The sequence below is a fragment of the Dama dama genome, chromosome 13 (assembly GCF_033118175.1).
Source record: "Dama dama isolate Ldn47 chromosome 13, ASM3311817v1, whole genome shotgun sequence".
NCBI lineage: Eukaryota > Metazoa > Chordata > Mammalia > Artiodactyla > Cervidae > Dama > Dama dama.
In genome coordinates, this window is record NC_083693.1 from 36,500,179 (window position 1) to 36,517,158 (window position 16,980).

The window sequence follows — 16,980 nt, forward strand, 5'->3', positions numbered from 1 at the left end:
TCTGTGCAGCCACTGCCCAGACCACTGTTGGTCAGGCCCACCTCCTGGGTAAGGGGCAGGCCCATATTGTGGTTCTGAGTGTCTGTCTTTGCTGGATGTTGGTCCCATTGTGCTCTTCCCGAGGCCCCATTTTCTCCATGTCGGTCCTTAAGTTCTCTTCTAGTGTTCTGGCCACATCACAGCCACTGTGGGCCTCCTGGCATCTTCTCCTCCCATGGGCGAGGGGCTCTGTCTGGAGGGCATGGGCTTTGTCACTTCTGTCCTCCAGTTCACCTCACACTGTTCTCTGTCCACACACTCTGCAGAGGGCTGACTGGGACACCCGTGGTCACACTCCTGCCCCAGGGACCGGGCAGGACCCTCTGGTGGCTGCTGACATGCACTCAGAGTTGGGGGGTGCCCATTTCTGACACCTGGGGGTTGATTCAGATGTTTCTGAAAGTGGCCAGAAATCAAGATATGCCGAGAACCACCCCCACCTATACCCTTGCAGCGTCCCTTCCTGGAAGGGGGCTCCTATGGTTTTAACCTACACCCTACAGCCTTGACCAGAAATCACAGTGGCGCCGGGGAGCAGGTATGTAGAGTGCCTTCTATGAGGAAGTCAGAGGCCATGGAGGCTACAGAAGGACCCTGTTTTCTTTTATGGAAAGAGAACAAAGGCATAAAAGACCAGGTGGTTAGATTCTCAGGGCTTCTGTGTGCAGCCTTGCTGAGACATGGAGATTCCTGCCAGGTGGCAAAGGCCATCAAGAGCAATGGACCCTTCAGGGCCCTGAGGAGAGTTGAAGGGCTGCAGAGGCGTGTCCAGCAGTGTCAGGCGGGCTGCCTCGGGGTCCCCGCCTGGCCTGGGCTGCTCAGCTCCATGGAAGGGACTGTCCCTGGACAACACTGGCCCTGAAGCCTTCCTCCTCAGCTCAGCAGGAAGTCTAGGCTGGGCACCCGCCTCTCAAGGAGAGGACCCTTCAACAGACAGAGACAGCCTCTGATTGTGTGGGGACAGGCCTCAGCTGCTGCTCTTCCCCTGAATAGGACTCCCACCCACATCTCGCCCGCATGAGCATCATTTTGGAAGCTATGAGGCTAAGGTGAAGGCAGATCACCTTGACTGTGAAGAATCACCACCCTAAAGTGCTCTGTCCATGGGGTCAGTGGTTCTCCACCAGGGAGACTCTCTCACTTAGGGACCAGTGGCTTCAGATGGAGATCTTGGTGGTCATCACAGCTTGGGATGAGGAGATGCCACTGGTGTCTGGTGGTGGGGGGGCAGGGATGTTTCTGATTGTCCTACAGTGCCCAGGACACCCCACAATACAGGATGGTCCAGCCCCAAAGGTCAGAGATGCCACTGGTGTCTAGTGGAGTGGGCAGGGGTGTGACTGAACACCTGACAAGGCCCAGGACGCCCCAAAATATAGGATGGTCCAGCCCCAAATGTCAGGAGTGTGGAGGCTGAGAACCCCTAACTCGGGTGTTTCTAGGGCTCAATCCCTGTAACCCAGGCCCTCCTTCCTTCTCTTGTCAGGAGACCATGATGGGACCCCCAACCTTGGGTGTTTCTAGGGCTCGTTCCCCATAACTCAAGCCCTCTCCCCTTCTCCCGGCAGGAGACCATGATGGACCATGCCCTGCGCACCATCTCCTACATCGCAGACATCGGGAACATTGTGGTGCTGATGGCCAGACGCCGCATGCCACGCTCTGCCTCCCAGGACTGTATCGAGACCACCCCTGGGGCCCAGGAGGGGAAGAAGCAGTATAAGATGATCTGCCACGTGTTCGAGTCCGAGGACGTGAGTAAACATGCAGGCGTGATGTTCCCTTCCAGCGGCCTGGGCCCCACAGGCTCCGAAGTGTCCCAGGAAACCTTGTATCTGGTGGGGATCCTGTGCACCATCACAACACTCCCAGCAGAAGCAGTGATTTTTGTAACACTCTTGGAATTTGCAGAGACCATGGACACAGCTCTGTTTCACTTCGTGAAATGAGTTTTTGAGGAGTTTGTAAGAAGAACCCTAGTTAAGTAGGCTGAGGAGCTTTCTGACTAGGTCCTTTAGCAAAATCTTGTTCTTCCCAAATACAGTAGCTCCAACTCACTTTTCTGTTGAGGATCATACCCCTGTATGGGGAGGGTTGGTAACAGGAAGGCATCTCTGTTTTTGCTCATGGCTGTTTCAGGCCATAAGAAGCTGGAAAATCCAGTGGGACCCTTGCACAACATGGGCTCACTTACCTGGACCTTTGTAGCTGTAGATGCTGCAGCGCTGCACAAGCCGTTTTGCTTGAATCCTCGGATCCCAAATTGCAGACATAGGGAAATTGTGGGTATAGAGGGCTGATTATAAATTGTTGTTCAGTTGCTCAGTCATGTCTGACTCTTTGTGACCCCATGGATTGCAGCACCCCAGGCTTCCCTGTCCTCCACTGTCTCGTGGAGTTTGCTCAAACTCATGTTTACTGAGTCAGTGATGCCATCCAACCATTGCATTCTCTGTCATCCCCTTCTCCTCCTGCCTTCAATCTTTCCCAGCATCAGGGTCTTTCCCAATGAGTCGGCTCTTTGCCTCAGGCGGCCTAAGTATTGGAGCTTCAGCTTCAGTCTGTCCAATGAATATTAAGGGTTGATTTCCTATAGGATTGACTGGTTGGGTACAGACAGCTGACTGGAAAAGTTAGACATGGATTTTTTTAGACTGTTCAGAGGGTCACTAACCTTTGTTACAGAGGCCTGTAACCTTTGTTTTGTTCAGAGGTCAACTCTAATTTTGATGTTTAAAATACTACAGACTCACTAAGAGACCATGATCTTGCTGACTCCTGTGTTGGGTGGGATGAGAGCATATTTCTGAGCCTGGAAGAGGGAGAAAGGGACAGGGGAAGGGAGGAGGAGGGCAGGAAGTGAGAGTGGTCTCTGGGACACCCTGGGCAGATCTGACTCAGGACCACCCCGGAGGCAGTGCTGAGCTGTTCTTGTGGCTGTTGCCAGGGTATGACTTTAATAAATTCTCTCTCCTCCATGGACACTTGGAAGGGGCATTCTCAGTCACCAAGGGACTTGAGGGTGTTTCTAGGACCTGGAGCAATGGAGTAGGGTCCCGGTGTTTTCAGGTTTGAGCAGGGTGGCTGGGGGCAGTGATGTTTCTGCTAAGAAGTTGAAGTCAAGTGTGAGTGCTTTGAAGCAATGATGTTGATAGGAGAGGAAGTTTACATACAGACACACTAGTGCACACTTGTGTTCCTTTCACCTTACACAGATGTCTGTGGACTCCTGCATGGACATGTTTGTGTGGCTCATAGCTTGACGCATCTCAGAGACTTGGCATGGGGGTTTGTGATGGGTCCTGGAGAAGGGCCATGGTTGATGGGGGGTGAGGCAGGACACAGGTGAACAGCCTGCCTGTGCCGGGAGCAGGAGGAGTGTCCGAGCTGCTGCCATGTCCTGGTGCTGCTGTGGTCTTGGTTTCTCACTGGCAGAGGAGGGCAAGGGCAGGAGTGTGTGGGGCTCCAAGTGGCCCTTGAACGTGTGTGGGAAAGATGGACTGGGAGGGGCATGAGAGGAGAGCAGCCCTCTGGAGAGTTGGGCCCTGATGATGGCCCCACCAGGTGGGCTGCCAGGGTGAGTGAAGTATCCAAGGGTCCCGTGCAAGCAGAAGGGGGAAATGGAACATGGCTGCTAGAACTCTGGTAGCCCCCTCAGAGTCTCTGTTCCCCCTCTGTTAAGTGGAAACCAGCACAGATGAGCCACAGAGGTGAGAGTGCTGGGGGCAGGGCAGCCTCCCTCCACCTTCACCCACCTGCAGGAGGCCCCTCTGAGTGCCAGCCTCCATTGCCCCCCGGGGAGGCCCACGACACCTGCCTGCCTTCTGGGCTCATGGCCCTGGCTGTGACCTGGGGGACGGGACAAGGGAGAGCCCTTGGGACTCAGGGGGACGACTGCCAGGATGAGGGCAGACGGGGGATGGGAGACTGCAGCCAGCAGGTGGTGGGAAGATGCTGAGGTTCGCGGAGTGAGCCCCATGGAACTCGGGCATGTACCACCTCATTCCCCAGAAGCTCCCCAGGTTGTGGGGGGCCATCCAGGTAAAGCTCAAAGGGCAGGCTCAGGGCAGTGGGCGAGGGGAGCACGAGTGATGTTCAACCCCTTCCTAGTCATTGGACCCCAGTCAGAGGCCTTGGGGTGGTCGGTGCCAGCAAACCTGAGACCCCAGCGGGTCAGGGCAGGTCTGGGCCTCCGGGGCGCTCTCACCCTCCACCCACCGACCAGCCTCCTCCTGGAGGCCAGGATCCTCTGCTTGGCCTGAGCCTCTGCCAAGCGCTGTTCACTGGGCTCTGCACGCATCTGGGCCAGTGGCGCCACCTGGTGGCCCCAGGGCTCCACACCTGCAACTGAGCACACTCAGTCCTCCCTCTGAGCAGAGCGGCCAAACTGCCAGGACGCAGCTCCAAGGGCAAGCAGGGCTGGGTCCTGTTGAGTGGACGTGGGCTTCTCTTCTGCAGACTGTTCGGGGCCCAATTTGGGAAGGCCGTGCGGTCTAGCATCAGAGGGCTCCGAGCTCTGGCTCTGTTACCTGACCCAGTCTGGGTTTTCACAAACGCTTATTTGTTTGCAGCCTGAGAATCATGCAGCATGTAGAGCAAGAATGGGACTTGGGCCAGACCCTCAATTCCACGTGTTTTGGGTCATGTTGACCTGAGGTTTTGCCGAGGATCGCACTGTTCTCCCCTGGCTCCCCAGCTCTTTGGGTCTTTACCCTCGCCTCTCAAGGCCCTTCATCTGCACACCAGCAGGTGGCATGTCAGCCCGTGCAGCGCTGCTCAGCGTCCAGACCTCTGCAGGGTTAGGGGTCCAACCCAGTCCATAGAAATGGTCCTGTTGATGTAGAAAGAAGTGTGGGGACTTCCCTGGTGGTTCAGTGGTTAAGACTCCCCTGCTTCCATGCAGGGGGCATGGGTTCGATCTCTGAGCAGGGAATTAAGATCCCACATGCTGTGTGACATGACCAAAAAAAAAAAAATATATATATATATATATATATATATATATTAGAAAAAGAGAAGTAGAAAGAAGTGAGTTCCTCTGTGCTTTGCCCTGTGCCCTGCCCCCAAGGGCCCGGCTTCTCGTTGGCCTCACTTTGGCACATCTACACCCCCATGAGCGTGACTGGCACACATCCTGCCCCCACTCCTGCCCCAATGGATTGGGTCCTGCTGCTGTGAGAAGTAAATACTGGGTGGATGACTGACAGCCTCTGTGATGCTCCCCAACAGGACGCACCTCTAGGCTGCATTTGGAATAAGATGACTGAAAAAAAAATACAACATGGTCACCAGGGAAAGCAACAGAATTATGGTCATTAGCAAATAATTCATAATCTCCTCAGACTTTATTGGACATAGGCTTTGTCTTAGGATGTCTGAGGTTTAGGGCAGCTCGGGTGGGGGCAGGCAGGGTGCCCAGCAGCAGAAGGGCTCCCCCTACAGAGACCTGGGCCACATTTCTCTGCAGCTCCTTGGAGCCCAGCCAGGGCCCCCCTCCCTGTCCAGGCCTGTGGGCCTGCCTGTCTCCAATAGCCGACCCTCTTCCATCCCCTCCCCTCTCCTGCAGGCCCAGCTCATCGCCCAGTCCATCGGCCAGGCCTTCAGCGTGGCCTACCAGGAGTTCCTGCGGGCCAACGGCATCAACCCTGAGGACCTGAGCCAGAAGGAGTACAGTGACATCATCAACACCCAGGAGATGTACAATGACGACCTCATCCACTTCTCCAACTCGGAGAACTGCAAGGAGGTGGGCGACCGGGGACGGGCAGGGGCTCTTGGGTGGGTGGCCAGGGAGAGCCTTCCTGGTGTGTGGCCAGTGTCCTTCTGGCTCCCACCTTCGCAGCGAGTACTTGTGTGTGAAGAGTGTGGTGCTGTTACAGCAGAGGAGCTGCCGACAGTCCGTCTTAATGACCCTGAACGTGTGCCCTTTACTTCTGCTCTTAGCCGAGGGCTCAGCCCCTGGTGTTGTTTCTGGAAGGCGTGTGGGAGTGGGCTAGGAAGCCTCCTGTAGTAGGGCCTTGGCAGGCTCCCATGGGCTTGCTCAGGGCTCTCTAGAAAGTTCTCCTGAGACAGAGGAGCGAATCCCGGGGTGCCCTGTACCCTGCCTGCTTGTGCATGGGTGAACAATCCTGGCTTGTTGCTGAGTGAAGGAGTGCTTGACAGGCAGCTCTCTGAGAGTGATCTGAGAGGCGGAGAGAAAATGAAGAACTTTTCTGGATGAGTTTGGAGGCCTGGCAGGGTTTGTGTCTGTATTCTGAAAATGTGCCTGTGGCCTCAGTGGGTCTGGGAGGGTGAGGGGAGCCTGGACACTGAAGCCAAGCTTGGGACAGGGGGTGGTCTGTGCTCTGGGTTCACAGGATGGTGGGGTGGGCCCTGAGAGGGCTTGGGAGCTGGAGCTGGTAGAGGCCAGGGGGATGGTGGGTGGGCCAGGATTTGTGGCCTTGGTTTGGAGGGCCTGGGTGGGGCTGGTCCTTCTGTGGGTGCTGGGCAAAGGCCTGCCCCAGCGCTGTCTCAGGCAGGCCTCTCTTACTCTGCCGATTCCCTTGCAGCTGCAGCTGGAGAAGCACAAGGGTGAAATCCTGGGTGTGGTGGTGGTGGAGTCGGGCTGGGGCTCCATCCTGCCCACCGTGATCTTGGCCAACATGATGAATGGAGGCCCGGCCGCCCGCTCGGGGAAGCTGAGCATCGGCGATCAGATCATGTCCATCAACGGCACCAGCCTGGTAGGGCTGCCACTCGCCACCTGCCAGGGCATCATCAAGGTGGGCACAGGGCCCCTCACTTTATCCTCGATGTTTTGTAATCCTCACTGACCCACAGGGAGGCTGAGCCCAGAGAGACCCACCCAGCGACTTTGAACCCAAGACTGCACCACATCCCTGACATCAAAGAGGGACCTGCCCTCCACCCCCACAGTGGGGGTCTTGAGGGAGGCGCTGTCCGCTCTCACTTAGCTGGCTCCTAAACCACAGTGATCCCAGGAAAGGCCCGAGGACCTGTAGCTGTCAGGTGACCAGGTTGTCCTGGTTTGCCTGGGACTTTTCACTGACAGTCACACCTCTTGGGCACCTGAGGAGGTGGGTCCCCAGCCTGGATCTGAGCTGGGGTGTTGCTCTCCCCATCTGACTGGAGGACCCGCAGGTGTCTCATCAAATGATACACTGTGGTCTCGGGGCTGGAGGATGGACCCCCACCCCACTGTCACTCACAGATGAAGTTCTGTGAGCTGGCTTCTGGACCTGGGGACCCAGTGGGTATCATGTAGCTAGATAGGCAGAGAGACATATAAGAGGCCTCCATCAGAGGTGCTGAGGCTGGGCCGGCCAGGACCCTCCCTCTGCAGGCTGAAGCTCCTGGGCCAGTTTCTCACCTGGGCTGTAATGGAGGCTTGTGTGTATGCATGCGTATGTGTGTGTGCATGCATGTACATGGGGGAGGAGCTCCCTGCAGCCATGTTCAGGCCAGGCCCTCCCCTTCCCTCCACTGAGTCCCAGGACTGTGGCCGCAGCTTTCACTGTCCCCTGGGGCCTGAGGTGGCCCTTGGATTGAACTGGCCTGTCTCAGTGCAGACATGAGTCTCCCGGGGGCAGATTTCCTTCCAGCACAAGGGTCCTTCTCTGGATGTTTTCTGGATGGGGCCCTCCTTGTCTTTGCAAACAGGAACTTCCCTGCATGCAGCCTGGTGAGGGCCCCTGAGAGTGACCAGGTGCCAGCTTCTTGGCTATGCACAGGGGTGCTCAGAGCCTGGCCTCTGTCCCTGCGGGGAGCTTGTTCTTGCCCAGGTCAAAGGGCACACCAGAGCAGAGGGAGCCCCAACACACACTGCCACCTGGGATGGGTCAGGGTGAGGCCTGCATCCACGCACAGGGGGACCTGGGTGCCCAGAGGGACCTGCCTTGGATTCTCTGTGCCTAGGGCTCTGCCTTGCAGCCAGCTTACTCCCAGCCCGGGCCCCAGAGCTTGTCTTTCTAGCAGCATCTCAGACCCTCATGTTCCTGCTCACAGGGTCTGAAGAACCAGACTCAGGTGAAGCTCAACATCGTCAGCTGCCCGCCAGTCACCACTGTCCTCATCAAGCGGCCGGACCTCAAATATCAGCTGGGTTTCAGCGTGCAGAATGGCATCGTGAGTCCGCTCAGCCCTTGGCAGCCTCTGCCGTGCCTGTGGATGGCTGGTGCAGGGGGCGGGGGAAGCTGTCTGCGTGCCCCCTGACCCCCTGCCCCAGAACAGCTCTGATGGAGCAGGTCCCGGCCAGCAGCCAGGCCAGGCAAGGTGGATGGGCCAGTGTGCAGGTGGAATGGGTCCCTCCAGCCCCCCAGGGCACCCCATCCTGGTGGTGGTGTTCTCTGCAGACCCCCTGCTTTGGAGTGGAGGCCAGAGCCCTCTTACCTCTGCATTTGGGACCCGCACACAGCCAATGGCAGCGTCAGAGTCAGGTGTTCAAAAGACACCTGCTCATTCCTGTGTTCATTCATTCACTCATTCATTCACTCACCCATTCAGAGCTTCACATGCACTTCCGGCACTGTGCCAGCCGTGACCCCAGGCACTGGAGGCAGGACAGGAGACCCTCCAGGAGTAGGAGACGCTAGGTTGAGTGAATGTTGGTCTGGCTGAAACTCTGCCTGTTCCTCAGCCAGGACTCTTCCCTCCAGAGTCCCACCTTCTCTTTGATCTGTACCAGTTCTGTTTCCTGGGTGGTTCCTTCTGCAGAGGTCCCAGTAGGCTGGGACTTCGCCACAGAGGACAGAAGAGAGGAGGCTGGTCATTTCCATGTTGCTTAGGCCAGCCCAGGAGGAGGTTGTAGGATGCATGGTGTCAGGTGAGGGGGATGTGTATGTCCCCTCCCCCTGGGAACACAACAGGAGAGCGGCCCAGAAACAGGACTGCCAAGGAGACAGTTTCCCCCATCACTATCTGGTGCAGGAGTGTGGGGAGGTAAATTTGTTGGCCAGGGTAGCAGTGACTGTGTTCACGGGAAAGAGCAGAGTGGCTGCTGGAGAATCTTCCAGAACGGGCTTTACTTGTGTACCACCGTGATCCAGGAGCAGAGGCCCCAGGATGGAGGGGCAGGTTCTCTCACAGCCATTTCCAAGCATATTTTAAATCATTAACCTCTCCGTTTGTGAGTCAGCAGAGCATTTGTAGGAGTATCTGTCCTGAGGGCTTCATCCTTCCAGTGGTTAATTCTCCCCACCTTTGAGGGCAGGAGGAGGCTGGCAGGCAGGGCAGGGACACTTAACTGACAGGACACCCCAATCCAACCCCATGTCACTTAGATCTGCAGCCTCATGCGTGGGGGCATCGCGGAGCGGGGCGGTGTGCGCGTCGGCCACCGCATCATCGAGATCAATGGGCAGAGCGTGGTGGCCACCGCGCACGAGAAGATCGTCCAGGCGCTGTCCAACTCGGTGGGAGAGGTGAGAGATCACTGCCTGAAGCCAGAACTGGGCTCTCGGGACCCAAAGGTCTCTAGGACCTGACATCAAATTCCCAAGGGCATGTAGGTGCAGCTGAGCTGCGCTGTATCTCCCAGGGGAGCCCGTGGCAGGCAGGGTTCAGTGTCCTCTCCTCGCTCTGGTTACCTGTGCGGCCAACAGGATGGGTGGGCACTGGGTGGAGACTTGAAGGCTGGCCCTGCTGCACTGCCCCCTCCCACTCTGCTGGCTTCAGCCCTCCCTGCCTTTTTCTGCTGCTCTCTGGCATAGGCACGAGGCTGGTGTGAGGATGGGCACTGGGTGGGGGGTTCAAGGGAGAGCTTAGGAGGGAGGGGGTGCTCAGGGTGCCTCGGGGGAGATGTAGGTGCTGGGGAAGTGCCAGCCCAGTGTTGGCACAGAGGCCTCCCCAGTATGGGAGGGGGTATAGGGCTGTGTGTAGCAGGGTGTCAGGGTGAACAGGTGAGGGTCTCCCCAGGAGAAACCTGGGTGATCACAGTACAGAAGGAGCAGACCAGACAGAGCAGAGAGGTGGGTGGCACAGGGGATGGGTCTGAAGGCAGGTGCTGGGCGGGGAGTTTGGGTTTGGTTCTGAGGGTGGTGGGGACCCCAGGGGCCATGTGCAGAGGGAGGGCTCTGGGGCAGTGTGGGGGCATGGCTCCCTCTTCACAGCCTGGGGGTAAGTGGGTGGATGGGGTGCTCTCTCCTGGGGGGTCTTCAGATTGCATCGGTCAGGACACATTTCCTGGGGCCACAGGGACCTACCCAGGTTTTGTGAAAGTCCCAGGGCTGGGGGGAGGGGGCTTCCCTGGTAGCTCAGCTGGTAAACAATCCAAACAATCAGACCAGGGTCTTTCCCTGCAATGTAGGAGACCTCGGTTTGATTCTTGGGTCAGGAAGTTCCCCTGGAGAAGGGATAGGCTACCCACTCTTTCTTTAGGCTTTAGGCGTCTTTAGGCTTCCTTGGTGGCTCAGACAGTAAAGAATCAGCCTGCAGTGCAGGAGACGTGGGTTCAGTCTCTGGGTCAGGAAGATCCCCTGAAGGAGAGCATGGCAACCTACTCCAGTATTCTTGCCTGGAGAATCCCATGGACAGAGGAGCCTGATGGGCTATAATCCATGGGGTCGCGAAGAGTCGAACATGATTGAGCGACTAGGCACACAAGGCTTGGAGTAGGGGGCAGTTACCCTTCCCAGGTAGGGGCAGATGCTGAATCTCAGGAAGGAGGGACCAGGTAGGCATCGCTGGCCACCTTTTACAAATGACTTCAGAGAAAGTAGAATCCAATTTTCCTAAGTAGATGCTTGGGGGCAGTCATCAGCCTTGCGCTTCGCAGGGAATCAGTAGTGTGGGAGAGTTGGGGGTGGGGAGCAGGTTGGGGAGTAGGGGTTGGGGGCAGGCAGGCAGTCGGAGAAATGCTTCCGCCTCTCCAGACCCAAAGTGATGGTTATTAGGGAGGCTGGAATGCGGGCTGGGGTGGGAAGCCCTTCAGCCTGGGTGGACCTCTTGCTGGACTGGCTGGCTCTGGGAGTGACAGTGTCTGTCTGCATTTCCCATCATTGCTGAACATGTTTGGGAATTGAGCTGCTGATCAGCTAGAGCTGGTGTTCTGCTGGGCCTTGAGGGGGGGGGGGGGTTTTCTGATTAAGGAAATACAGAGAATGAACCTTCTGATGGGAAAAATCCTCACAGTCTGACAAAGTACAGAACAGCTAATTGGATCACACAGATCCTAGTGCTGGGGGTGCCGGTGGGAGTCTGTGGTCAGAAAACCTATCAGCCAGGTTGGCCCATCAGGGTCACTTGGACGAGTCCTGAGGTCTGCTTGCCCAACCTAGGGGTGGACTGCACCCCCGGCCTCTCTCCTGGAGGTTGGCCAGCCCAGCCCCTAGAGCCACAGCCACCCACAGGGGCCTGAGTACGGCTGGGTCCGGGCTGGCTTGGGGGGTAGGATGCTCAGAGGAAGTAGGAGCAGAGCCCGGGGCCCTGGTGGGAGTTGGGGTGTGTGTCCCGCATGGTGGGCCTCCCTGGGCAGCCGTCTTTGTGTTGCGGGTGGCCCAGTCTCCTTGGTGCCAGCGACTGAGGCCAGGTTCCTGCCCCCAGCACATGTGCTTTGTGTGTGTGAGCCTCTGGTTCTCCTGCTGAGGCAAAACGCGCCCCTTGCAGTATCTAAGAAGGTCTGGGCACCCTGGCCTGCCCTTCCCGTGGGCAAAGTCCAGCTTTTCACCCAGCCGGTGTCAGGTTGAGGTGAAGGGAAGACCAGCCCTTGACCTCATGGAAAACCCTCTAAAGACCCGGATGGGGGCCCAGATCTCCGTCTGCAGGGGGAGTAAACGCTTTCTGAGTCGCCATCCAGGCTGGTGACCTCGGGCAGGTCATTCTTCCTTTCCTTGGCTGCTGGCAATTTACACAGGATGTGCTCAGGGTGCTTGGGCACCACTGGCTTTGCGGTGCTTGCTTTTGGGGGTGCATGGAGGGGAGGGAGAGGTGGAGGCAGGGAGGGCCGGGTCAGCCCCCCACCTCTCTCTGTCATCGGCAGATCCACATGAAGACCATGCCTGCCGCCATGTTCAGACTGCTCACGGGCCAAGAGACCCCGCTGTACATCTAGGCTGCCTGCCTCTACCTTGATGAGCGGGAGCCAGACCCAGGACCTGACCCCTGACCCCACAGCGCACCCGAGGACACCAGCTCTGCTGAAGGGCATGCCCTCACCACCCACTTTTATTTTTTGGACTGAAAGGGGTATGTCTGTATTCAAGGAGGGTCCCAGGAAGCAGTCTCTGTAGAACAGTCCAGTGTTTTGCTGCATCCCGAGTTTTCTCACCGCGATGGGCGAGGGCTTGTCTGTACTTCCGTGTGGTGCGGAGCCAGTGTGCAGGGCGGACGTGGGGACCTCTGGCCACGGCCGTGCAGGGAGCCCTGGGGGGACAGCGACCTCAGGGTGGGGGGCAGTGGCAGTGCCCCCACCCTCTGCAGGAGCTCAGGCTCCTGTGGGGAGGGTGCCCAATGGCCGAGCATGGGCGGCCAGCTCTCAGGATGTGACCGGTCACTGAAGCTGGGTGATTGTGTTTCTGAGAAAGGAGACGTCCCCGAGTTACATAAAGGGTGATATCCACAACCTCAAGACTCCACACATAGACAATATCACCGTTTTGACTCTTATCCGACAACAAGCCACTCTTCAGACAGTAGGGTTTTCTGACGATCTGTGACCACACCTGCTGTCCATGCTCACCTGTCCACTGGTCCCTGGACGCCCCTGGGCAGCCTCACACCACTGTGGGCCAGCTGCCTCGTCACAATCTCCGTCTGCACACAAGCATCCACATGTGCGCTCTCGCCTCGGACACCAGACCCACACCGGACACCTGGACACCTGTGCTCCCTGGGGCTCCACGCCTGGTCTCTTCGCTGTTAGCAGCAGCGTTCCTTGCGTGTAGATCAAGTGCAGCGTAGTCTAGCCCCGCCTGCAGAGCTCAGCGATCACCGATGTCGTTCTGTCTGGAAGTCTCTCTTGGGCCCAGGCCTTGAAGAAAACACTGTGACTTAAGAAGCCTTACCATGCGGTAACTAAGCTCTAGGACCACTGGACGAGGGTGAACCTATGTGTTGCATGCCGCTGACCTTGGGAAGACTCGCTAATACCACTAATAAACCTGAGGTCACGATGGAAAGCTGTCCTGCGGCTGGTTTGTTGACAGGGACGCAGCCGCCTAGCTTCCCTTTGACTCTGTGCCTCTCTGTCCAGCTCTGGGAGGGGGTCTTCTCGCTGAGTGTGAGGGCTTTGGGCATGAATTGGTCAAGGGAGAGCAGGGACGGGGGGTCTTGGGCTTCTCCTGGCTTAGATTAGAATCACCTCTGTAGAGGCATGTGCGTGGATAGAGAAGGAAGCTGGCCCACTCGCAGCACTGGCTCCTTGCCTGTGGCCGCTCTGCAGCCCACCTAGCGTAACAACAGGACTGACCATCACTGACTGCACTTCATGGTCATTGTCCTGGGCCCGGTGTCCTGTGGCATGGGGAGGTGGGGTGAGCCTGGGCTTTGGTCAGAAGCACTGATCTGTGTTCAGCATGTTAGCTGGGGACACTGGATGAGCAGGGCCCCTTCTCTGGCTGGGGTCCTGGCTCCATGCTGTGAGCTAATAGCCAGGGCTGGACCACACTATGCAGTGAGAGCTGGAGGGCAGAGGCCTCAGGTCAGAGGGCCCAGGGGGCCGGCCCTGCAGTGCCCAGCATGAGGTAGGTGAACAGGCTGCAGCGGGGAAACCCATGGCTAGCAAATGACATGGGGACAGGTGCCCCATCAAATGGTAACACATAAAAAAAAAAAATTAAAGAGGGCTTTAAGCCAGCTTCAATCCCTCCCAGAAGCCAGGGTGCATCCCACGGAGGGACAGCTAGAGGCCAGCATCTGTGGGACTTACATGTGTCTAGGTACCTGTCTTGTCCCTGATGTCTCCAGAAGCATGTTAGGAAATGCATGTCAGGGGGCCAGGGGTGGTCACGCTCCCTTGTTGGCTGTCCAGCCTGACCCTGGTTCGGGATCTGGTCACCAGCAGTGACATATGGTTCTCAGGGTCTGTCTGTCCTAGTCAGACCTCAGAGACACAGAGGCCAGAAATAGCTTTTATTAAAACACGGATCATTATGAAAACACCTTGAGGTACATTAAATACAGCCTGCCAGTTGTACAAACAGGCTTGAAAACAATTTGCTATAAATTCTGCCTTCATAGCAGCATCTGTGGATCGGTACAGCCAAGGGGAGAAAAACATCCATTTAAAATGAGATTTCTTTTCCATGGTTTGTTACAAGAATTTAATTTGTATTGCTGTTGCCAGCTGAAGGGGCCCATAAGTCCTTGGGAAGGAAAGGTCCCCGCTGTTTGACAAAGATTTGAGGTCCAGCAGGCCCCCATCTCAGCATCCCTGTGGTCCCTGGGGAAGGAAAAGCTCCCTGCTGTTTGACAAAGATTTGGGGTCCAGCATGCCCCCATCTCAGCATCCCTGTGGCCCCTGGGGGTGGGGGAGTCTGATGGCAGTGTCCTGACAGGCTCTGGCTCCGAGGTAAGCCGGCCCCCCGGGGAAGGACGGGAGTCAGAGGGAGCAGCGGCACCAGACCCCATGCAGGGGGCATCCTGTGCCTCGGCTTCCAGCATAGCCCCTGGTGGTCCGCCTGTTAGCGGTTAACCAGGGCAGGCAGCACAGGGCCGAGTGGGCGCGGGTGCAGGTAACGGGGGAACCAGCTTTCCCTGTGGCCAGGCACCCACATGGCCTTGGGCTCAGGGTGCTCGATGCAGGGACCCTGGTTCCCAGATGTCACTGATCAGAGTGGGGTTGGAGGTGCTGGGGCTGGGGAGTCAGACCCCAGCCCGCGGCCAGGCACCGCTCTCTTCCCGGGACCTTTCCTGGAAGCTGGGAGCCGGGCCCTGTGGGAGTCCACGTGGTCGCCAGGCCCTCAGGAGGTGCTAGTGCAGTGGAGCAGGACTCAGTGCAGAGTCCTCATCCACAAACACTGTGAGAACGTGCCTGAGGACTGAGCATTGAGAACACCTGGATAACGGGCTTTGGGCCAGAGTGCCCACCTGCATCCAGGTGGAGGCACAGGCTGCATCAGGTGTCCAGAGGCAGGAGATGTGTCCCCATGCGTGGGGGGGGGGGGGACGCAGAGGACATGGAGCACCAGGCCAGGCCTCCTGGGGGGTCACCTGTCCGGCTGCTCAGTGACAGTTCCGACGCCCACAAGGTCAAGCCTCACTCGAGCCACAGCCACATCTGAGACTGCAGGTTTGGCCTGGGGACGTGCTGTGTGAGCCCCCAAGCCTGATGTGGGCCCTTCTGCCCACCCAGGTGAGCCCCCTGCAGCCTGTGAAGCTCTGGCTGCCACCGCACAGAGGCCCAGATGAAGAGGTGCAGGCTGGAGGCTCAGGGGAGGCCCTCTGGAAAAACCATCAATTTACTTTACCTACAGAGACAGTGGCTTTGGGGACTTCAAAAGCCCTCAGCCGAGAAAAATTAAGAGATTTTCATTTTACAGTCTGGATAAAGTGCTCATAAATTCATCTCTGGGATGTCTCGAGTGGAGAAGTTCCGGCTGTCATCAGAGGCCTGAGTAGATATTGGTACAGTTCTTACCTCTGGGAGGCAGTGATCAATGATAATGTGACTAAAACAAAGTGTTCACAGCTGACCATCACCCGGGCTTCCTACCTCGGGGTCCAGGGGCTCCTCCGGGTGTCTGGGCTGGAAACACTCCCCCAGCCACCCTCTCCCCACTCCCTGACACACCCCAACACAATGGCTCCAGGCTGCTGGACCCCTGGCAGTGGTGGGCGCCTACCTGGCCCAACCCCCACACTCCCCATGTTGGGCCCGTGGGCTCCTGGTTGAGGACTGTGGGATTCAGCTGTCTTGTCCCACAGGGGCCACCAGCCACAGTCGAGGATGATACAGGTGTCCCTGTGGCTGCAGAAAGTTGAGGATGGTGCTACCCTGGGGCCGTGGTTGGGAAGTAGCTGCTGCTGAGGTCACCAGAGCCAGTGGTTCAGGGAGGTGGCATGAAGATCCAGGGTCCCCAAGGAAGCTTTTGCACACTCAGGGTGGTTTATGGAAAGGGATGGACAGCCAGCATCTTCCAAAGCAGATGCAGACGCTGCTCAGCTGGGGAAGGGGCTGCTCTGGGTCATGAGATCCCTTGAGGCCAGTCTGGCCAAGGCGGATGCGGGAAAACCCTGGGGGTATCCACAGGGGCTTACTGTTCCAGGACAAAGTGCTCTGTGCCGAGCAGGTTAAAAAGACAGTGAAGAGGCTGCCAGAGAGGAAGCAGGGAAGATGCTCTGGTTGGTGGTTGGTGGAGCAAGGAGGGATTGCCAAGGAGACAAGGTGATGGGGGTCCCTCAGAGCCCCTAGTCACAGCCATCTGTCCCCCAGGGTGGCCGGGCCACTGGGGTGTCCCTCACTGTGTATGTGCTCACCAGATGTGGTGGCCATGTGGGCAGAAGGCTGAGCCCAGGATGCCATCTGGGCTAGAATTACTTAATTTTCTTAACAATCAGCATCTGAGACAGGGTAGATCATGGATACAAACCATAAGGGAAAATGGACTCACTGCCTGATGCCCTGCTTGACCCGCTTAAACACTAAATTAAGTCAGGGGTGGGGGGGATCCTGCTCCCCCACAGCCCCAACCTTGAAGATACTTCAGTTCAGCTAGATGCATGACCCTGTCACTGGATTCCTGTTGCTCGGCTCGTTCAAGGCGCCATCTGCCTGACAGTACCAAGGATTCACGAGGGACACGGGAGAGTTGTCTGCTATGTCACTGGGCTAAGTAGGAAGTGTCACCCTCAGAGAATAGCAGACGGGGTTCCCATCCAGGGCAGAGCAGCTGTTTCCCGCCTGAGCCACCCTGGGCCGCAGCCTCTCCCCACAGGCCCGGTGCCCGGGTGGGGACTCAGGTACCACAGTTCATCCGCATCTGTGTCCACGCCCAGACAGAGGCACTG

The 16,980-nt window shown here is 57.5% G+C and overlaps 1 protein-coding gene across 1 annotated transcript in view; it reads left to right on the forward strand.

Annotated features, from left to right (window-relative positions):
• The window catches only part of APBA2 (amyloid beta precursor protein binding family A member 2), a 134,010-nt gene extending 120,896 nt beyond the window's left edge, over positions 1–13,114 (forward strand). Inside the window, exons 10-15 of the mRNA XM_061159624.1 lie at positions 1,608–1,793; positions 5,606–5,785; positions 6,588–6,800; positions 8,044–8,163; positions 9,318–9,458; positions 12,014–13,114. Of these exons, the coding sequence (XP_061015607.1) occupies positions 1,608–1,793; positions 5,606–5,785; positions 6,588–6,800; positions 8,044–8,163; positions 9,318–9,458; positions 12,014–12,085 (912 nt within the window). The 3' untranslated portion in view covers positions 12,086–13,114. The remainder of the gene's footprint in view (positions 1–1,607; positions 1,794–5,605; positions 5,786–6,587; positions 6,801–8,043; positions 8,164–9,317; positions 9,459–12,013) is intronic.
• The last annotated feature ends 3,866 nt before the right edge of the window (positions 13,115–16,980 follow it).